The sequence below is a fragment of the Dysidea avara genome, chromosome 3, assembly GCF_963678975.1.
Source record: "Dysidea avara chromosome 3, odDysAvar1.4, whole genome shotgun sequence".
NCBI classification, from domain to species: domain Eukaryota; kingdom Metazoa; phylum Porifera; class Demospongiae; order Dictyoceratida; family Dysideidae; genus Dysidea; species Dysidea avara.
Genome location: NC_089274.1, coordinates 12,710,396 through 12,734,798, shown reverse-complemented (window position 1 = coordinate 12,734,798; position 24,403 = coordinate 12,710,396). Strand labels below are relative to the sequence as shown.

The 24,403-nt window shown below is 38.9% G+C and overlaps 1 protein-coding gene across 1 annotated transcript in view; it reads right to left on the bottom strand.

Moving 5' to 3' along the window:
* LOC136249431 (fibroblast growth factor receptor 3-like) overlaps nt 1-24,403 on the bottom strand; it is a 126,615-nt gene that overhangs the window by 60,162 nt on the left and 42,050 nt on the right. The window contains exons 4-6 of the mRNA XM_066041436.1: nt 18,487-18,567; nt 18,389-18,431; nt 9,960-10,162 (exon numbers count right to left, since the gene is read on the bottom strand). Of these exons, the coding sequence (XP_065897508.1) occupies nt 9,960-10,162; nt 18,389-18,431; nt 18,487-18,567 (327 nt within the window). The remainder of the gene's footprint in view (nt 1-9,959; nt 10,163-18,388; nt 18,432-18,486; nt 18,568-24,403) is intronic.

Sequence of the window (24,403 nt, the reverse complement as noted above, 5' to 3'; positions counted from 1 at the left end):
ATTACAATAAGACAAGCGGCTATTGAGGGATACTGGCTGAGTTCTCATGCATGTTCTATAAAAAGTTTAGCAAAATTAAAGTGACACTGCAATGAATTGCTGTACTGGCTTAGTCTTGTCATTAGCTTTCAAGCTTGTCCTTTAACATAGTGTCGTTAGCTTCTGGGCTTGTCTGTTCAATTTCGTCATAAACCTCTGGGCTTGTCTATTCAAGTGTTGTCAGCAGTTATGCTTGTTTGTTTGAGTTGTTTAATTGTTATCAGGGTGTAATAAGCTTTTGCCATTAACATGTTTATATGCACAGCTAACATGTGCCTTGATTTACATGAGGTCTTGCTGTGTTTAATTTATATGCTATGTATGCCACTACTGTTGCTCATGCCTTAGTTAAGTGCTAGTGCTGCATGCTGCTATCGCATAAAGCACTGCTGCATGATGATGCCGCATGAATGTTATTGTGCTTTAATAATAATGTGTTACGTCAATGATTTGCCAGCTGTAAGTGCTCCTACTATTCAGCTTCTATTAGGTCACCGATACTAGGCACTACTTATGCTGGATACTTATAGGCACTGGCTAGGTTACGGTTAAGGGTTACAGATAGTAATATCAAGCATATATTGCTGGTAAAAGCAAAATCAGAAACTCGTAATGGCTTAATGCTATCGCATTGAGAATGCTGCTGCATGATACGCTGCCATTGCGTGATTGAGAGTGCTGCCATTGCATGATTGAGAGTGCTGCATTGCATGATATGCTGCCATTGCATGATTGAGAGTGCTGCATTGCGTGATATGCTGCTGTTACATGTTTGGCTGAGAGTGCTGCTGCATGATATGCTGCTGTTGCATAATTGGCTGAGAATACTGCTGTATAAATGTAGTGCTGGCAAAAAAAAACCTGACGCATTCTAATTACACTGTGTTTGTATTGTACACTCCTCCGTATAGTTTGGTGGCAGCTGAGGGATGAGGATGGGACCACAACCAATGGGCAAGTATTTACTGGATAAGCTTTCTCCGGTAGCATGCTATACGTAAGGCTTACAACTTTGTATGTTTGATGGCTGGTCGCTCGCGAGTTGTTGCAAGTATATGAGGCTATTGTGCTTTTACGCTATACAAAGTGTGTTGCATGATTCACTTAAGAGAGTACTGTCGCATGAATGTTATTGCTGCTACTATTGCATTGAGGGTGCTGCTGCATGAATATTGCCATTGCTGCTGCCAATGCACTGAGGGTGCTGCACTAAGGGTGCTCCTGCATGAATACTGTATTTACCTGATTAAATGCAACGGCATTTAATACCTTAGTTCCAAAAATCGATGTGGCGACTATTCAAACTTGACTACCACTCGATTCTCATGAGCGATGTTTAAGCCATTATTTTCACAATCGATTGTGGGACCACTCAAGTGCTGCGACTACTAAAGGTGCGGTGTTTAATCAAGTAAATGCGGTATTGCTGCTGCTATTGCACTGAGGGTGCTGCATGTGCTGCATGAGTATTGCTATTGCTGCTGCTATTGCACTGAGGGTGCTGCTGCATGAATATTGCTATTGCTGCTGCTATTGCACTGAGGGTGCTGCTGCATGAATATTGCTATTGCTGCTTCCATTGCACTGAGAGTGCTGCTGCGTGAATGTTATCGCTGCTGCAAGAATGCTATTACTGCTGCTGCTGCATGAATATTATTGTCACTACTGCTATCACTTTGAGGATGATGTTGCACGAAGATTACATCTACCACATGCATGTTACCACCATTATTACTGTTTCCGTTAAAGCGTATATATTCCAGACATCAATTGGTCGATATGCAATACTGCCCAAGTATGGCTACTACGGCATCTAGTGACCCCAACCTGATCCCCTCAGTTGCCCAATTCCATTTGTGGCTGCTGTATGAATGTTACTATTGCTGCATGTATATCATGGCCCCAGCCCAAAATAAAAATAATAAAAAAATTATCGCCACTTAATGAAACATTATTGCAGCCACGTAAATGTAATCACTGCTGTGAGCTTAAGGGTGCCACTATTACATGATCTACCGAGAGTGTGGAGACTAGTGGAGTACTGTGCGATGCTCTTGCTGCTGCATGATATGCAACCTCATGATATACCAAAGTGCTGCTGCATGAATTTTATGGCTCCTGCATGTCTGCTATTACTGTTGCCACTACTATTGAACTACAACTCTGCCGCAAGTAATTTACTTCTACTGTTTCATTGCTAGAATTGCTACCACAGGATGCATGCTCTTCACTATAGCCTCGCGAGTTATCACTGCTTCTGCAGACAGGCATGTCCTAACTGTTGCTTTCATGTAGTATATACCATAGTTACATTACAGTAACTTTCTGTTGTTGAACATGCATATGTGACCACTGCACTTCAGCTGTGTTACTCTCTGCAGGCTTGCTCCATGCCCATGCATATGCAGGTCCATTGGTGGCTACAGGCAGTTAGGAGGTGCGCATATCTACACCAAGGTTGCACATCCCTTCTCCATGTATATAATAACACCTTACTATAGGGTTTCCTTTCCATGGTTTAACAGTAGGATAGGTGTCATTGTCTAGGGCACCTTTACAAGCTTTCCACACCTCTGCAACCTATCTACCTTCTTATGCTATTAAATATTTCATTCGGTTGCTAATGTAACTTGTAATATCTCCAGTATACACCAACTGTTGCATACCTATATAGCTCAATGGCTGTTGCTTTCGCAGGCATGCTCCATACTCAGGCATATGCATGTTCATTGGTGGCTGCATGCAAGTAGGAGGCTGGGTGCGTATATCAACATTTACCAGCTTATTTTGGGGTACATACCTCCAATCCTCAGTTGCACTTGCCTTCGTCAGTACATAGCGTCTGTGTGCACAAGAGTACTCTTGTACTTTAAACTTGAAAGCATCCGCATACAATATAAACTACTACGTGTCTAAAATCATTGCAGGCTTTTGTACTACATAAGTAACCTCTTTAGCTCTAACTGCAAGTTTACTCGTGCTTACCAATGTCTGTATGTATAGTACTTGGCTGTATTCAGACTTGGAATACAACTGTTGCTGCTGCTTATGGGCTTTTACATTTATGTTCTGCTTACATGCTTACAAAAATGCATATCAGTATTTGCAAAGCCACTTAATGCTCACTAATATGTTCATACATTTGTTGCTGCATACAGGTAGTTGACACTCGCATACAATCAATTGGCAGGCCTACTGTGTACATTGCATTCATGTCATATTTACACACTCCTTTATACTTATGCTATACCTGCACACTCCTTGGTACTCACAGGTTCTCAGGCATTAGTGCCTGCTGGTCCTGCAAAAACTCTGCTTAGTAAGATGTTTACTGCTATTGGTACACATACAGGCTCACTTAGTTGTATTCTCATTTGGTATTGTCATAATTTTCTATATACCATCGGGATGTGTCATATACTTCATGCATACTTGTGCTATGTGTGGTTATTATAACTACAATAATATTACTGTCTAAGTACTACTATAATTCTATATGTGGGGTACAGCAAGCTCGAGCAACTGGGGAAATTTGGAGGAATTTGGGTGAATTAGATGCTAGTTATGTAGCTGTAATGCTTTATCAATTGAATGTAGTTTGTTGTCCTAGCAACAAACAAAAGTTAACAGGCTAGCTTCCATTGGGTGAGTTGTCAACATGTAACACCATGTGTGACCATCTGTCACCTGATTGCATAAGTGCACATCATAGTTAAATTCCACAATCCTAATATAGTAACAGGTCAGGCTTTGCTCATCATTATTATTACTGTCACGTTATGATTGTTTGGTGCTTTACCAGGGTCAATGAACCTCGAATATTCCTCAGGCAGTAGAGGATCTAAGCTTGTGAAGTTAACGATATCAAAATTTGAGTGATGATCCCTGTGCACGTGAGACTGATCCACTGACCTGCCGGATAGCTACAGCGTGAAACCAGCTAAGTTACATTATACTGTATCTTCATTAGTAGCTAGGTGGTAGATTATGTTCAACGGAATTAAAGCTCACGATACACTATTCAGTATGATTGTGGTGCAGATGAAGCATAGCCAACAGCAAAGAATCCATGCGACCTACGTTCACGTGTGTAGGTGGCCTCCCAAAGACTGCGTGGACTACAGTTTATTTCGGATTGCTCGCGGATGAGGCTCGCGCTTGAGTCGCGATAGCGAATAGAGCTTGTTGGTTGAAATAGCTCATGCATTCGAACAATCACGTGTGCGGGTTGTTCGCGGGCAGCCTGAGATCAACTGTATCAAATTTGTTAGGCAAACATGGGTTCCAGCCCATTCATTAGGTAGCTCGCAGCCGCTTATTTACTCAATGCTATTTGATAACAGTGTTTCACCTTCAAACTTAAAACAAGCCCATCGCGGTTAAGGTTGCCTGTGCGTCACCCTTGTTGTAACCGAGAAACCGTACTAATTACCACTCTTCAGGCTTCTACTGCATCTCCCACATAGCAACACACAAATCAATTAAGATAAGTAGCCTACCACAATAACGCATTATTCTGTAACAATGTTACTGTTACATCAAGAACTCCAGGTTCCGTAAAAAAAATATTAATGGCATCCAATGCTTAGAGTGACATGCCATTTCAACAGGCTACTCATGCAAAAAAAAATATATATATATACGTTCATAATTTAATGTTTCATAATGCTGCAGCCCTGCTCCTTCATGAGCCATGTCCCCGGATTATAGGCTATAGCTAGACATACGTAAAGCCACGCCCATTTGACCCCGCGTGTGTAGCAGCCAGCAGATATGCACAACACTGTATCTGTTGCTTTCATGGAGCCACACCCACTACTCTAGGATTATAATATCAGCCACAGTTTGATAGTCTTATAGCTGGCCAGCTTATTTCATGAGCAACGCCCACTTGTGAGACTGCTTGTATGGATGTGTGGAGCCATGCTAGCCGGTCATTACAAAGGTTGTGGGCATGTTCAAAGCCACGCTTTGCTTTAGGTACTGAACCGGTTTCGATGCTGCCCAGCAGTTGTTAGTTGCCTACTAAAAATTTGTACAAGGTAGTTAAATGCTTAAAGAACACAGTGGTGTAACAAAGTGTGTAATATAATGCCAAAGTGATGATAGGCATGGTTGGACATCAGTTTAATTACATATGATAAGGAAGGGAAATTTTGCAGCAAAATCGGGCTACACTGCTACAAAATCAGACTGCTTCCAAAAAACAAAAACCACTACAACCAGGACTTACCACTTTAGGGTAAATTAATCCCCATAGCCTAATGTATCTTCACCATAAATGCTGACTGTATTGACAAAACCGTTGGAAAGTTATTCTAATATATTGTACATCATATTGCCAATATTTTTTCATTGTCCTATTCACATCTATCATCACTCATGGTGTTTGTGCTTTGCTTTAAGTTACAGGTATAGGTTCTCTTTTATCTGATTCACTCCAGCAGGGGCAAAGTTATAGGATTTCCCAGGCACAAGGCCCCATGCAAGGTGAAATGAGAACCCATATCTGTGGACTACTTGTAACACATTTGCAAAATGAAAGTGCACACATACATTTAACTTGGAACTTAGCAGTAAAGGACTGACTCGTCACTGCTGTCACTATTCCAATCCAGCATTGACTTTTTCTCTATCACTCTTCCCTTCTTGCGTACAGCTCCATAGTTGCACTTTGTATCCATCATTCTGAGAGCTTGAATATAACATTGGTGCCGCCTCCAGCATGACACGTACAATACTCACTACTCCCGCCCTGGCCTGGGAGGTGACAGTGGGAATTGGTCTTCACCTGTTTCATTAGTCTACCATTAGTGATTAAAATATAATACATAAATGCTCCATCTTACGAGGAGCCCAGTGAGATTTTACATGATGGCGAGCAGTTAACCAGTGCTGTTTTACTCAATTCCACTTGTAATAATACTTATGTTGCACATTCTACATTCTTCATAATTGTGCATTAATAGCTAACAATTAATATGCATATCTACAGTCAACATTGTTCCCAACCCATTGGATCACATACCACGGTGCATGTATAGTTTTCACTGCCATGATGCAAATTTATCATAATCATAGTTGCTTGTCACCTAGAGTATACATACATGTTCATTGTACAGGCAGTCCATTACGACATCTATTCTAAAATTTCTCATTGTGCTACAGCCACATTAGAACTGCCTCCCAAGTTTAACCTGGATTGCACATTTAGAAGCCCTTACCGCATTCAAGGAGTAACATCCACATGTGCATTTATTGTTCCCATCAATACTGCAGATGGCAAAGCAATTGCTACATCACTACAGAGATTGTTGAAATGTAGAGTTCAACACTTGTTAACCAAAATTATAAATATTATATTTCATTACCCTTCAGAGTACTGCCATTCCACTATCCACTACATACATCGCTGTTCGGTGTTTAACAGAACTGCTACCACAAAGTACCTATTCAAACTTTACTGACCTTCTTTTGCATTTTTTTCTCTCCTTACAATTGAGGTGGGATGTAGAAATTACTGGCCATGCCATTAGGCTATAAATCAAAACGGTTTGTGTTATCATTGAGGTTTTATTTATCTGTTATGGTGTGTCCGTACACATTGTCATGGCCATTCATAGTCTGTGGTGCCTGTGTTGCGAAACATGACTGTTGTGAATGTACATACTTGTGGTGTATTAATGCATTAGTTGTGTATATGCATGTTGTGCTTGCTACAGCCATTGTTGTTTGTTGCGTACGAATGTCTGTTGTGTGTGATTGTTGCATTTGTTGTGTATGAATGTCTGTAGTGTATTGATGTTGCATTTGTTGCGCTCAATGTTGCTGCGTATGAATGTCTGTTGTTGTATGAATGTTCAGTTTGTTGCGACTGATATTTGTTGTGACCGATATTTGTTGTGATCAGTGTTTGCTGTGTATGAATGTTTGTTGTGTTTTTGCTGTGATCAATGTTGCGGCGTATGAATGTCTGTTATGTATGCATGTTGAGTTTGTTGCGACTGATATTTGTTGCTATCAGTGTTTGTTGTGTATGAATGTCTGTTGTGTATGAATGTTGTGTTTGTTGCGATCAATGTCTGCTGCGTATGAATGTCTGTTGTGTATAATGTTCAGTTTGTTGCGATTGATGTTTGCTGCGTATGAATGTCTGTTGTGTATGACTGTTGAGTTTGTTGTGACCGATATTTGTTGTGATCAGTATTTGCTGTGTATGAATGTCTGTTGTGTATGAATGTTGTGTTTTTGCTGTGATCAATGTTTGCGGCGTATGAATGTCTGTTATGTATGAATGTTGAGTTTGTTGCGACCGATATTTGTTGCGACTGATATTTGTTGCTATCAGTGTTTGTTGTGTATGAATGTTGTGTTTGTTGCGATCAATGTCTGCTGCGTATGAATGTCTGTTGTGTATGACTGTTGAGTTTGTTGCGACCGATATTTGTTGCGACCGGTATTTGTTGTGATCAGCGTTCATTGAGTAAGAATGTCTGTTGTGTATGAATGTTGCATTTGTTGCAATCAATGTTTGCTGTGTATGAATGTTCATTGTGTATGAATGTTCATTGTGTATGAATGTTCATTGTGTATGAATGTTCAGTTTGTTGCGATCAATGTCTTCTGCTTTGAATGTCTGTTGTGTATAAATGTTCAGTTTGTTGCGACCGATATTTGTTGTGATCAGTGTTTGTTGTGTATGAATGTCTGTGGTGTATGAACGTTGCATTTGTTGCGATCAATGTTTGATGCGTATGAATGCCCGTTGTGTATAAATGTTCAGTGTGTTGCGATCAATGTTTGCTGCATATGAATGTTTGTTGTATACGAATGTTGAGTTTGCTGCGACTAGTATTTGCTGCGACCGATATTTGCTGCGACCGATATTTGTTGTGATCAGTGTTTGTTGTGTATGAATGTCTGTTTTGTATGACTGTTGCATTTGTTATGATCATTGTTTGTTGCAATCAGTGTTCATTGCGATCAATGTTTGCTAAATATGTACGTCTGTTGCATATGAATGTTGAGTTTGTTGCACCTGACAATTGTTGTGTACACATGCCGTGCTTGCTACGGCCTGTGTTGTTGCTGTGCGTTTACGATTTGTGAGCTTGGTATTACAGAAGATGTCTGTCGAGAATGTTTTGTGGTTACAGTGTACTAGTGTAGCATTTGCTATGTATGAATATCACACTTGGTATGATCGATGTTTTGCTAGTCTGTTGCATATGATTGTTTCATCTGTTTACGACCAATATTTAGTGCGATCGATATTGCTGTTACCAATTGCTTGCACAGTGAATGTAGTGCTTGTTGTGGCTGTTGTTCTGGCATGATTAACAACTGTTGTTTATGAACACTCATCATTTCATTGTGACTGAGTATTATGTAACTGTATAACAACAATAACACACACTACTCATCTCATAGTTAACCTTCATTGTTCGTTATTACTTGGCTTGTACACACAAGTTACTCTATGCCTTTCGTACATTCTCATTTGGTATTATTGATGGTTAACGACCTATATGCTATTTTGTATTACAAGCAATGATGTTGTCTCACGGTATAGTATTGGTTGATATGTTGTTGCGTATATTCACTGTATAATAATATCCAAGTTGTAGATACATACTCCATAACGGTAGTTACCATATCAATTGATGCACTATATTTGTGTTTGCATCATATACATTTATGTACTTATGTTACTGTACATTTTTGTCAATTTTCGTGTAACTGTTTACAATTACTTTGGGGGAAATTGGGCGCAAATTGCTGAATAATTAAAGTCAATAACTGCCTAGTCCAAGGCTGTGTGTGTGTTATCTCAAAATGCTAACTGTCATTAAATTTAATGTGTCACAACTGAATGTGCTAATCCTTGTTATAATTGTATGTTTGCAATGCGGTTGCTGAATGTTGCTGCTGCTGGCTTGGCATAAGTCATACTGGATGTATTATGTAAAATTTGCTGTGACAGTGATAACACATACTCATTGCCTAGTGTATCATACCTCAGTTGCCCTACCTCCCCCAAAGAATTGTATGTATATGTATGTAAGTCTGTATAACTGGTCTGTAAAGTGATGTGTTGTTGTAATATGTTGTGGCCACATGCTGTAATGTTATAGAGCTTGGTGCGGTGGAAGGGCGGTTTGTGTAGGAAAGCATGCAGTAATGTGTTGTGGTATGCTTGTACATGCTCAAGTTAGCATGTTAATACCAATATTAATGTTCATGACATAGCTTGGTCTGTCATTTTGGTTGCTAGTGATCAATTGCTGCGATTTGACATGTCTTCGCGGTTTTGCTATCACCACTTGCAAATGCTATGTTCATTCATCTACCCTATTTATGGAAGTACTTACTGCCCGCCCTATGATTTCCTCAGTTGCCCGTTATTCATCCAAACTCATCTTCTCTATATCACATATTATATGATCTATATATATATATATATTGTCATGTCATGCACGATCTCATGTAGATATAATCTTACTTGCTATTATGGTATCGTTGTATTCTTGTTGCATGATTGTTGAACTTGTGTATTGTCATGTACACTACTGGCTTTGTGGGAAAATGTTATGTGATTAGCATTAGGAAAAAGAGTAGGCAATGTAGAGCTTGGTGCAGTGGAAGGGTGTATAGCTAGGTAAATAAATGTATTATATATATGAGCACATATGTGTAATTTAATCCTATATAAATGGTGGCGGTTGCCACTATTCCCAGGGTGGGTCCCAGCAACCAACATGTTAATACATACATACATACATACATACATACATACATACATACATACATACATACATACATACATACATACATACATACATACATACATACATACATACATACATACATACATACATACATACATACATACATAATATATACACATGTACGCCATTTACCAATTTTTTAGGCTGTATTCTCTCCTTAACTAGAATTCTGCCACCAGGCTCAATAGTTACTTGAATAGTAATACTTTCAAGAGAATTCAGTAGCAGAGGATCAAATTGCATACTAAACTTAGCAGAATATTTGTAATATCCTTCAGGATTCCAAACCTCCTCCACTGTCACATTTATTGTTCTGCTCTGTTTACATGGATGATCTACAACATGTTGTCTCAATTGACTAATACACTTCAAAATTATCATGCACATAAAAAGAAAGCAGTATCTTTAATTAATAATTAATAAAATGAGAGACATAATGAAATAACTAAAACACTATAGGAAAGTCTTTTGATTATGATTGCTCAACATCAAAGTACCACATAAAATACCATTATATACATAGCTGTGTTGTAATACCATCATGTCTGTTTTCTTCACTACTTTGTAGTGTACGGGTCCCTCCTTCATAATTAATTATACAGTAGTTTGGTTTTAGTGTAGCTATGATCACACATAGCTGGGTGACTGCTTTGTTAGGGTGTTTATCTGAGCTTCTGCTGGAACTACGTATCACATGTGAAAAGACTGTTGTCATGGTGTACTATTTTCTGTAGTATATAACAAGTTGATGTTGTGTTACTTCTAAAAACCAGGTGCCACGCATGCAGCTAGCTAACTCATCTAAAATTAACCACCTACATATTACTATGTTATTATTTTAGCTAATAGGTTTTTGGTTTTGCAATAACACATGATTTTGATTTAATGCAATTTAGAATTTTGTAATTCATGAATTTTTGTAATTTTCAGTTACGTTGCTATGCACTACTGCTAAGGAAGCACTTGTTAAACAAACTGCTTTTAACAGCACATTACACACAGAAGTATCTTCTATACTGTCTTATAGTTTGAATATTGTGTTTTGTCCTGCAAATTCTCTTGACAAAACCTCAAAGCTGCTCTTCATTCTCGTTCGCGTATGTAGGGGACATGCCCGAAGGGATAGGCTATTCCTGGTAGTCGATGAGGCCTGCACTGTTGTTTTTAAATGCCTGTAAAACCCGAAGGGAAGATAATTCACAAAGTGCAATGAGAGTCGCCACACCCACATTTCAAACTACCAAAAAGAATCCACCTTAGAGTAAAGTTTATATACCAGTGTGGAAGCAGGCTTCATTTCACTTTTACTTCTTACATGCAAGCTGCTTTTAATATTTAACAATTTTGCTCAGATGGGTGCATACGGACAAACATAGGTAGATATATAGGTACGTACGTACGTACACACACACACACACACACACACACACACACACACACACACACACACACACACACACACACACACACACACACACACACACACACACACACACACTTATGAAAACAATTTCAGTAAACCAGGTGCACCCATAGCTGGCTTTCAGCTGTGGGCACATGCCTGGTTTAAAATCCATTATCTGCTTTGCTTTATCACTAGTATTTTAAAAATTGTTAATTTAAAAATGAAGGAGGGATCTATGCAATAAAAAGTAGTCAAACAAGAGACAAATGATGGTGTTACAGCATAGTTCAATGGGAAGTCCCTACTTTGGTATTGAAAAAAACAATAATAGCTATAATGTACCAAAGTAGGGACTTTCTCACTGAGCTATGTTGTAACACCATCATTCGTCTCATGTTTCACTACTTTTTATTGCATAGATCCCTACTTCATTTTTAAATTAACAATTTTTAAAATACTAGTTTGTTTAGTATTTTTTGTTGCGGCACAGCTAGCTACAATGTAACTTGTATTAGTCCACTTGCATTTTCCACATCTGTAGGTATGGGAAAGGCAGATACCATCACTTATAAACATCTTGCCCATTTGCTCAGTGAGAAGTGGATTTCCCCATATTTTGTGGTTATGGGCAGGCTTCGCTGTAGTTTGGAGTTCTCCTTGCTGCACTCTTCAGTAATGTGTATCACGGGATCACATTCTAGGTCCACGCGTCCCTGTGTGCCTCCAGCCAACGCCGTCAACCTTGCTGTGCTGAGGGGTACCTATCTCCTTTAGAACAATAATACTAATTTTATACTGTGCTTCTTTTTTTATAAAAATAACCATGTCTACCATAACAATGTCACTTGTAGTTGCTCTATCATACATGACTGTTGTATTAGAGTGACTGTTGTATTAGACTCATTCTCAAGTCAGCCAAGGAATGTGCAGCTAGCTAGATCTGAGGTGATCTTGTTTATTGTTAAGTAAATAGCTAGCTAGGTTGGGTCTCAGTACTCTTTTGCTATTAGCCCACCTAGATCTTTATTTGGTGGGCGTGATCACAAACATATCGTGAACCAGATACCAATCATGAAGTTGCAGATATCTAGCAAGTGTACCTCTCATAGTAGCACCAGCTGGGACTAAAGCGCTTCTGAAATCCAGCTCTGAAATAATTTTGTGGTGTCTAACTATGCTGCAAAAAGAAAGCATTGATATGGAAAATTAACACCTCAATATGGTTTCATTGGATGAAGAAGAAGACAAGCAGCCTAATTGAAGATAAAAGAAAAGACAAGGTGCAGAGGACCTACACTCGTTGGAACCCCAAAAGGCACATCCCACTGGTGAGTTTGTTATTGTGACGTAAAATGGTGACTGTGAGCTGCTTCGTTTGGCCTCTGGCCTTGTGACTGTGGTCAGTGAGGCAGTCAGTGAGACTAAAATTTGAGTTTAGTGATTTAAAAAAAATTCTATATCCAGTCACCTATAAGTGTTTTGTTATATTTAATGCTGTAGTATGTATTATGTGAACTAGTATTATTCCGTAAAGGTGATTTTCGTCACTTAAAATGTCTCTAGGATGATTTTTGAAGACGGAATTTTGGGTGGTGCGCAAAAGTTTCACCGCATTCCTTACTTAAGCAGTACTACTGTACCATTTGATACACAAGTACACAAAAAAAATTGTAATTTTCAACTAGAGTAGGGACCATAGCACATCAATAAAAAGTACTGAAACAAGTTGGAGTAGTGCATGATATTAAATCACAGTAAAACAATAAGAAGTGATATATCCCTACTGTGCTCCATATATTAAATGCACAGTAGGGATATAACACTTCTTATTGTTTTACTGTGATTTAATATCATGGACTACTCCAACTTGTTTCAGTACTTTTTATTGACGTGCTATGGTCCCTACTCTAGTTGAAAATTGCAAATCCTTTGTGTACTTGTTTGTTAACTTTTTTTGCAAATACTTATTATGGCTGGTGAACCCACGCATACCGCATCTGAAAATGGCGCCACATGCCCCAGCTATATCAATCATCGTCTGAAAAGTGAAGCATCCATTATGCTTCGTTGTTGGCTATGTTCAACCCATTACACAGCAGTACAAATCGTGAACTGTTCTAAAAGCACCTCTGCAATCAAAACAGCTACTATGAAAAATACAGAAGATTTTTACATTACAAAGGGAAGCCATCATGTGCTACTGCCAAATTGACACTTTTTGCTGTCAGCAAAGATGAATGGGACACAAAGGAGGACACTGGTAAGTCCATGAAGAATGCATTGTACATACTGCTGTATGCCAAAAGGCACCTCTCGGGATGAAGCGACATCGAACAGTGAAAAAATCATGCCCGTAGCCTTAGCTGTTATTGAGTTACGCTTGTCTGAAGGCATCAGTTAGTCAGTACTCAGTCAGTCAGTAGAAAATTCCGTTAAATAAATTATTTTAAAAATTCTGTAGCAAGTTGTTGAAAGTGTTTCGGGTCAATCTGAAAGCTTGTTTGGGCTTAGTTTTACCTAACCAATACGCCTCATCATCGTCAGGAAAAATTGAGGCTGGTTTTTTGGGTGATGTTATTTCGTGGGCCATGCCTACTCCTTTGTGATTAATTAAAAATGGAAGTAACTCATGACATATTCCCAATAAGTACCATCTTTGTCCTAAGCATAACTGACTGTCACAAAGCATATCAATGCAGTGCATTCAACAAGTTGTGCCAAGTACTTCTCCAAGCATAGCAAAAGCTTAAATACTTGCTTTTCAATTGGAGAGAGAGATTACTCACTGTATATGTTGGAATACAGAAGTGTTTAGAAGTGACTTAGTCTGTGGTAAGCTTATTGCAGCGGGGTAATACTGTTGTTTATCTTGACAGTCTACTGAGATCTGCATGAGAATTCAACAAGTTTTTTAAGCTGTTGAATGACAAAAATTTGCTATTGTAATTTTCCTATAGTGCATAATTTTCCAGTGTGTCATGTATGAAAATTGCATGACAAGTGTGCTGTGATAAGCTATTACTCTATAATGTGAACCAAATCAAGTAAAGCACATACATGCAATTGTTTTGAATGTCAAAAAAGATCGTGTCCATAAAATGGAAGAAAATAGATTAACTTTAAAGGCATATATCTCAGATAGCTATGACTGTCACACTTCAACTAAAATTTATAGCCACACTGTGGGTATATCTGAAGTCCAATATGGCCAAGTTACAAATGCAGAAATATCACAACACATAATTACATTTATCTATCTCATTCTGCATCAGTTTCCTTAAGTTGCACAACACACTACTGTATGTGTCACTGTAAACTCAAAAGGATAGCTACAGGTGACCCAAATTTTTGGGATTGTTTATCTGCAATTCAAATGACTCAAGGATCAGGACTCATGATGGTGTGTCATGTAGCCAAGTACAGCTAGTGCAGACATGCGACAGACAAGTGTGTATTTTACAAGAACCAATAAAACGTTATTTTCATGTGTCTATACACCTGTACCTCGATAGTGCCTGAACAGAAATTAACCAGTTTTTTCTGTGGAAATTCCCTTGGGGTAGGGCACCTCCTATTCCAAGTTTAAGTTGAATCCACCTAGCCATCACATCAAGATACGTGCTTTCAAAGTTCATCTTATTTTGTTTGTATTTTTCTTCTTAATCTTTGTATTCTTAATTGTTTTTCTTTGGCATACTTTAGAAAAATAGCATTCTTCAGTAGTTGAATGACTTCAAATTTGGGAGGGCAGTAAGAGCACAATGCAGTACATTTACAGTCCAATTTTTGAACAGATCAAATTAATAAACAAGGGAGTTATGCATGATTTTAAAAATTGCAAAAGCGATTTGTTGTCATGTCTACAGAATGATCCGCTAGGCAGAATAATTTGAAAATTATTCTATACATGAAGTAACTATCGTAGTGCAAACCTAAAGTACTGAGTGTATTAGCTAAAGAGATATAAAGCAAAACTAAACATGGGAAGCAAACGTGATTGAGTCAACTGTAAGTGAAAAATATATGCAAAATTTTTCTCCAGGGTTCAAAACCAGGAACCTCCACACCTATATACTACTCCATCACTGCTGTCAGTTGCTCACCTCACTGCTGTCAGTTGCTCACCTCACTTAATTTCTATCTTATACATGAAAGTTCTAGTTTAGATAAAGTTTTATATAATCTCATAGATCTATCAGTGCAAACTCTATGCGCATTTTATTAGAAGTGCTCAGAAATAATGTGTGCTCTATTACGAGTACTGTAGACGAAAGTATTAAAATAGGCTACCGGTATATCAAGACACACAGTAGTGTGCCGTGTGACCAAGTACAGTTGTTGTGGACACGCGAAAAACTCGTTTTACAGAACTAAGAAAACACTGTTTTCACTTATCCATGCTTGAAGGCTAATTAACCTTTTTTTTACTGTGAACTTCCTTGGGGTAGGGCACCTCCCATTCCAAATTTGAGTTGAATCTGCCCAGATACACGCCTTCAAAGTTTGTCTTATGTTCTTCGCATTTTTCTTCTTTATTTTCTTCTTTTTTTAACCATGTAGACTGCCACAAACAAGTCACTCTGTAGAGCATTCAGCCTCGTAAAGTTACCTTGTAGATATCACCATAGATAGTCCAGCTATACATACATAACACCCGACACAGGGTTCAGTTATGTAATAAGTCACTCCAATAGCTACATAATAATCATTTTATTCAGCTTCAAATTTACAATAAATACATAGGTGCACACAAATAGCAGTCTTCAACAATTTCTGTAGAAAAGGAAAAAACAAGATAAAAGGAAGCCTCAAAGTCAACCATAGGCTGGTTTTGGGACTTACAACTACAAAAAGAAGTGATATCTATAACAAAATAGCCAAGCTGTGAACAAGGATGTGGCCCTCCAAAAAGGCAGGGTGAAAGGGCTCATATTTCATGATTGCATTAAGCAATCTTGTCCAAATTTGGTATGTGAAGTGCTGAAGGTGGAAGGCGTTTGCATTACATACTATTGGATCAACAAGCCATCAACGAGTTAACTATTGAATTAATGAGGTAGCTACCTATGAGGTCCCTTAACAGTACAAAGCAACTCACTACACTGGATTACTAGACTGACATATTTTTTGGTTGATACACATTCTGTGGTTGGATTTACTGAGATAAGGACCCTTTGGAAACACTACGAAAGATGGGAGCCAAGTAATGGCTGCAATGAAGCCAATGCCAATCATTTTATGCTGATGACAATGTAATCATTAAAATGATTGGTATTGACATCATTGCAGCTATTTCTTGGCCACCACCTATGATTTCACAACCCTTTCACCCTAGAGAGCCACACCTCCTTTTTCACAGCATGATTGTTTTGGTATAAATGTTACTAAGACATTATAAGATAGTTGTATTAACCATACATATCCTATGGTCTGTTTCAAGCCTCCAGCAAAGTGTTTGAAATAACCTTGTTAACTTGGGTCATGTCAACCATTCATGGGTAAAACCAACAAATTCTCATTGCAAAATATTTATATTAATTATCAGTAAGTCAGCTATCATACAGTACAGTAGTGCTGTATAGTAGTGATGATGAAGGCTTGGGGTTGATGCTCAAAAATATCACCCAGCATTGCACTGAGTGGACATTTAACCCTTAATTCAGTCATGGTTATAGACTGAAGTAGGGATTAGCAGTGGCAGATTTAGGTGAGTTTCTGTGGTTTCAACAGAAACCCCCTTTTAAATTTAGCTCAGTGGCTTATTATTGCTATATCGACAATTTATCATAGCAAACAACTGTGTTTTAGTAGCATGCATGCAGTTGTATTAAATCCAGTAGAGCAATCAATGTTAAAGCACAACTTTTGCCCTACTAGTCTGTTTATTTCACAGTTTAAAACATTGGATTTACCGTGATTAAACTTAAAATTCAATCTCAAAGCTTCTAAAAATGTCCTCAAACAGCACCCCTAATCTATAATGCATTCTATATTAGTTTTCAGAAACCCTCTTTTAAAAATCCTAGATCTGATCAAATGTCTACTATTTTAGCTATATGTGTAGTTGACTTTTATTTCTATCATCACTACTCAAATGATTACACTTTTTACTAACATATAAACTTCATTACTGGTGAAAAAAGATTGGCACCAGATACTTTATAATAATCAACTGCATGACTGAAAGTGCCCTGACTATCACTTGCTGAAAAGAGAAGTGTCCATTCCACTTTGTTTTCAACTATGTTCCACTTGGTATACAGTGTTTATATTAATAACTGAAGAACAGTACAAGGAGCACTTCCGCAATCAATCCAGTTACTACAGAAATTACAACTGAACATGCCAAAGTAGCCATTCTGCATTCGATATTTCACCTGTTATACAGCTGTACTGCAACCATGATGCATTAGCTAGCATGAATCAACCCCTATGCAGTAGTGGAGAAATAAATGGGACACAAAGGGGGACAAAGGTAAGTCCATGATGCTTGCATTGTAGGTGCTGCAGTTGGCAAAAAGATATGTCTCGCACTGAAGGGACATAAAACAATGAAGAAATTAAGCCAATAGCTTTAACAGGCAGTTTGTAGAAAATTCCACTGAGTAATTTCAAAAAAAATTGTTGCAACCTATCGGAAGTGTTTCAAGTTGTACTGAAGGCACTTTTGGCTCAGTTCATAACCAATACTGCCAAGAAAGTACTGTAAGGCTAGTTTCTGGTCAATATTTTTGCGAGAAACCTTCATGATACCCTAATAAAAATTAATATAGTACTACCATACTGATACTTTAATCTATGACACATTCATAATAATTGCTACGTATGTACTTTAAACATACGTGATCATGAATTTTCAAATTGTATATAAAACTTACATTCTCCAGTTCACTGTTAACAAGTGACACAAATGAATAGTTGAGAAATTAGATTTTAAATATTTTTCATATGAACCCATACAGATTGAATTGGATTTTCTGTGTGTCTTAATGATGTGTGACAACAAATTTTTGAAATGCCTTCAAACCTGTATGCATAACAAAGTATTTTATTTTTAGCGGTATAATAAACAGTTTGTACATGCACTCCTGTACAGATAAACTTAATAAAATGAGTCTATACATGCACCTTATTCTAGATTATAATGACAACTTACTTTGAAAAGCATTAATGCAACTTGCAAAGTTCAGATCTGCAAACTTAAATTATAGATACAAGAGTAACCAACAGTGTTAAGTACTTAGAGAGACTTACGTTAATACGATAGGTACAACAAAGAGGTAAATGGATCACTGCAGTATTATTTGAAATCACAAATCCTGTTCTACTTGTTGTCTGAAAAAGTCATACATTACAATCATAGACACACAGTATTGTTTCATCTGGCCAAGAAAGCTGACGTGCCACACCATGAGTATATTGACAGGAAGAAAGAAAACAGCATTTTCACGTGTGCATAGCTCCATGGCCCCCTTCTCCAAAGCACATCACTTTTGCATTATAGCTGTCTGCCAGGTAGGGTAGGTCACAGCAAATTTGATTAAATTCGTACCAGCCATTTGCAAAATATGGTGTTTAAATCTTCTTCTTAAGATGTGTGTGTGGGGGGGGGGGGGGGAGGGGGGCTACTGGAACTTTGATTTATTTCAAGCACTTTGCAAAAATTGATATATAATGCAAACGTGTAACTTGATTTCCTCAATCTTTTGATCAAATGAAGAGCATATAATGGTGAATTCATGTACCAAGTTTGCTATAAATCTGCAAAGAGTTATGAGCATTTATTCATGTAAAAAAGATCAAACATGTCACGGCTACAGGGTAAACTGAGTATGTGAAATTGGTGTGTACATAGGCTGATCATTGTAGTAGTGCGTTTTGATGGTTTGAAAAGCAAAAGAGTTACAAAAAACTAAAGCAAAAACCAAACAGGTGTAAAATTGTGGGATTGAGATACTTTAATAGAACAGTTACCATGGGTAAAAAAAAATTACAAAAATGTTTACCACAGTTTGAACCAGGGTAACACCCACATACTTAACCACTAAACCACTGCTATCTTGGCTGATCACCTCACTTAATTTTTGCTTTATAAATGAAAATTCTAGTTTAAAATATGAATAAATGTTAATTTCATAGATCTAGCAATAGAAGTACATTTTATGCATCAAACAGTACGAATCTCCCAAAAGTGACACATGCTGACTTTAAAAACCATCCTAGAAACATCTTGAAAATCACTTTTACGGAATAATATTAGTCCATCTAACATCAAATACAGCATTAAAACAAGAAAACACTTACAGGCGGCGAGATATAGAATTTAAAAAAATCACCAAAACTCGAATTTCCATTTGCCTGCCTGCCTGCCTGCCTGCCTGCCTGCCTGCCTGCCTGCCTGCCTGCCTGCCTGCCTGCCTGCCTGCCTGCCTGCCTGCCTGCCTGCCTGCCTGCCTGCCTGCCTGCCTGCCTGCCTGCCTGCCTGCCTGCCTGCCTGCCTGCCTGCCTGCCTGCCTGCCTGCCTGCCTGCCTGCCTGCCTGCCTGCCTGCCTGCCTGCCTGCCTGCCTGCCTGACCACAGTTGCAAGTCTGGAGGCCAAATAAAGCAGCACATGGCTACCATTTTATGCCACAACAAGCGCACCAGTGGGATGTACCTTTTGGGGTTCCAATGAGTGTGTGCCTTGTCTTTCCTTCTGTTCTCAATCAGCCTGGATGTCTTCTTCTTGATGCAATGAAGCCATATTGAGGCATTAATTTTTTGGATCAACACCTTCCTTGAGCAGCATATTTAGATGCCAAAAAATTATTTAAAGCGCTTACGCTTCATGGATACTTGTAACTTCACAATAGGCTTGACACAACGCTCATTTAACAATCTTGGCTAGTTAATTTACTCAATAACGATGACAATGCCCTCTTATTATTGATCTAGCTGCATTCATAGTGCTAGTGAAATGAAAATATGAAATAGTGACATGCCCCCTAGTGAAGGCTGACTCAAGATACTCTAATACAGCAGTCACCCTAATAGAACAGTCACATGTTATAGCTAGCTGTATGCTATAACATAAAACCAAACAAACTAGTATATTATTAATTTAAAAATAAAGTAGAGATCCGAGTGATAAAAAGTAGTGAAACTAAAGATGAATGATGGTATTACAGTGAGAAGATCTCTACTTTGGTATTTGTAACATGCGTACACCATACTAATGCTGTTGTAACATGCGCATGCGTTGATTTTACAAGTGATAAGATTATTCTAGAAGGTGAACATTACATGGTGTCAGAATGGACCGCTTAAATCCACCAGAAGCATTGAACTTAGACGGAACTAACCTCGCTGAATCATGGCAACAATGGAAACAACGTTTCAAACTGTTTTCGCTGGCTAGTGGACTTAGTTCAAAAGATGCCAAAATTCAGGCAGCAACGCTCCTACACGTGATCGGCGCAGCCGCCTTGGAAATCTATAACACTTTTACCTGGGCGGACAAGGGAGACAAACAGAAGGTCGAAGTGATTCTGGCAAAGTACAAAGCCTACAGTATCCCAAGAACAAATTTAACTTGGGAAAGACACGTGTTTACTACACGCAACCAGTACAGCGATGAAACTATCGACCAATATGTCACTGATCTCAGGAAGAAAGCTCAGACGTGTGAATTTCGTGACCTAAAGGATGGCCTAATTTGCGACCGAATTGTTTGCATTATCAGATGTGACAAAACTCGAAGCAGATTGTTAAAACAGCCAGAATTGACCCTGCAAAAAGCTATTGACATATGCAGAGTAAATGAGGCTACACTTACACAAATGAAATCATTTACTGCAAGCACCCATGATGATCTTACAGACATACATGGCATATGGAAAGATAAGCAGTTGGGTGATCGATGTGGAAATTGGCATACTAGACAGCAAGCATGCCCAGCTTTTGGTGCAGAATGCTGCAAATGTAGACGTAAGAACCATTTGTGACTGAATTTGACAAAACAAGGCTTCGACGCACAAAGCTTTGTTAGGAGATATGGCGATTTTAAGGAATCATTGTGTAATAACTTCCCAGTGCCTACAGCTGTGCAAACAAAATTTGCACCAATTGTTCATCTGTTCACTAGCTATCACTGAGTGGGTGTATACATTTCTGATACCCAAAATTTGCCCTGTTTTGAGCAGCTTTTTTCGAACGGGTAATAATATCACAGATGGTAGTACTAAGGGTGGAAGGGTGGGGGTGGATGGTGGTCTTAATATACGGGTATAAAATGGAGTAAGAAGACGATTGGAGTCCAGAGGCCAAGTTTGGGCTCTCCATGGCCCTCCATGGCCCTCAAATTACTCCAAATTGACTGAGAACACTATTGGCGAGCTCTCTGTGAAGTCCCAGCTCACTACACACCATTATCACAAAGCCATGGCCATTTAATGGTGCCAATCTCACACTCGTGGCTTTGACAGGGTCGGAAGAAAGCTGCTACAGAAACCAGACTTGCCAGTGCTGAAGGAAGTACAGTGTGAAATATGATAGTGTATTAGGCCAGCAATCCATTTCTGGTAAAATCGTAAGTTTGATTTTGTGTGTGTGGAAGCCTTGTTATATGAAATCCGGTCACATTTTGCCAAGATGTGTCGTACAAAATCACGACCACTTCACGGCATACATATGGATGACAACGATGAATCAACTGACGATATGTTTATTGGTGCACTTCAAAAGAACAGCATCACCAAAGAGTGGCAAATAACAATCACCCACAATAACTAAAGAACAAAGTTCAAAATAGATACCGGCGCCCAATGCAACGTGATCTCCAAACAGAAATACCTCACGGTGTGCAAAACACCCCTGCAGAAATCCATGTCTAAGCTCACTGCTTTTGGAGGTCATAAATTACATACCTGTGGGAAAGCAATCATACCTTGTGAATATAATGGTCACCAATACATGGTCGAGTTTGAAATATTAGATCAAGAAGTTCCTAGCATTCTAGGTCTTCCCACAACCATTGAAATGAATTTAGTTCACCGTGTTGACACACTTGATACCATGATGGATGGACGAGACCCAGTTTGTGCCGAAATGTTTGATTATTATAGCGATGTGTTCGCTGGTTTAGGCTGTATCAGTGATGTCCTGTACCATATCAACATCGACTCATCCTGCCAACCTGTTATTCACCCCCCCACGTCGTGCCCCTATTAAACTGCGACCAAAGATTCAAGAAGAGCTCCAACGTATGGAAAATCTTGACGTGATTGAGAAGGTCAACACACCTACTAGTTGGGTTAACAGTATGGTCACAATCATCAAACCTAACGGGACACTGTGTATATGTATCGACCCACATGACCTAAATAATGCAATCAAATGTGAACATTACCCAACACAAACTATCGAGGATGTTGTAACTAGAATGTCAAAAGCTACAATTTTCTCAGTCTTAGATGCTAGTTCGGGGTTCTGGCAAATCAAACTTGATGGGGAAAGTGCCGAACTCTGTACCTTCAGCACACCATTTGGGCAATACAGTTTCAAACGACTTTCCTTTGGCTTGTCATCCTCACAAGATATATTCCAAAGAGTGATGTCACAAATGTTTGAGGATATCGAAGGTGTGGAGGTTGTAGTGGATAATATTCTTGTCTGGAGAGAAAATGAGCAACGACATGATGCTAGATTGGTACAAGTTCTAGAAAGAGCCCGACATCGTAATTTAACACTGAACAAAACAAAGTGTCAAATGAAAAGGCAATGCATTGCTTATCTAGGCCACATCCTTACCAGCCAAGGGCTCCAACCTGACCCAAAGAAGATACAAGCAGTTACCGACATGCCGCCACCACCACAAGACAAGGAAGCTCTTCAACGTTTTTTTAGGTATGCTAACTTATCTCTCAAAATTTATTCCAAATCTCTCCCAAATAGCATCACCACTCAGTGCACTGCTAGAGAAAGATTCAATGTGGGAGTGGCACCATGAACACGAAGAAAGTTTTCTAAAACTCAAGCAACTTGCCACTACTGCACCAGTGCTGAAGTATTTTAAACCAGACAGACCCATCAAGTTATCTGTCGATGCCAGCTCCAAAGGACTGAGTGCTGTTCTAATTCAAGATGAACATCCTATAGCATATGCCTCAGAATCACTTAGCAACACTCAACAAAACTATGCACAAATAGAAAATGCTAGCAGTGGTATTTGGGTGCACAAAATTCCATGACTACATTTACGGTGTACCCAATATGAAAGTTGAAAGTGACCATAAACCCTTAGAAGCAATCCTGAAAAAGCCCCTGTGTCAAGCACCACTTCGCCTACAAAGGATGATAATGACAGTACAAAAATATTCAATAAATGTGGTTTACCGTCCTGGTAAACAGTTGGTGCTTGCAGACACCCTGTCCAGAGCATTTTTACAAGATGATGAGACTTTAGAAGAAATTTTTGATGTCAATGCCTTGTCTATTGTGTCGATGTCTGATGAAAAGCTAGCTCAGCTGAAAGAAGCAACTGACACTGATACTCAACTGCACCAATTATCATCTATGATCAGAGCCGGTTGGCCACCCAGCAAACGAGATGTTCCAAAAGAGTGCTTACCATTCTGGAATTACTGTGATGAGCTCTCATTGTCTGACAGCATTGTATTCAAGGGTGCGAGAGTAGTCATTCCAAAGAAAATGCAGCAAGAAATGCTGAAACACATCCATAGCTCACACTTAGGCATCGAGAAATGCAAACGCAGAGCTAGAGATGTCCTATTTTGGCCAGGAATGACTTCACAAATACAGGAAATGATTTCACAATGCCAAATATGCAGTACGTACCAGAGAAGCAACATGAAAGAACCATTGTTAGCTCATGAAGTACCAGAACGTCCATGGTCACAGGTGGGTGCGGACCTCTTTGTTTTCAATAATCAACACTACCTTATACTGGTTGATTATTATTCTGGATTTGTTGAACTGAACTTGTTGAGCACAACCACCAGTAAACAGGTGATCATACATTGCAAATCACAGTTTGCACGTCATGGAATACCAGATAGACTAATAACTGACAATGGACCACAGTTCTCCAGTGACACCTTCAAACAGTTTGCCTCAGAGTACTCTTTTGAACACCGTACATCAAGCCCACATTACCCCCGTTCCAATGGTATGG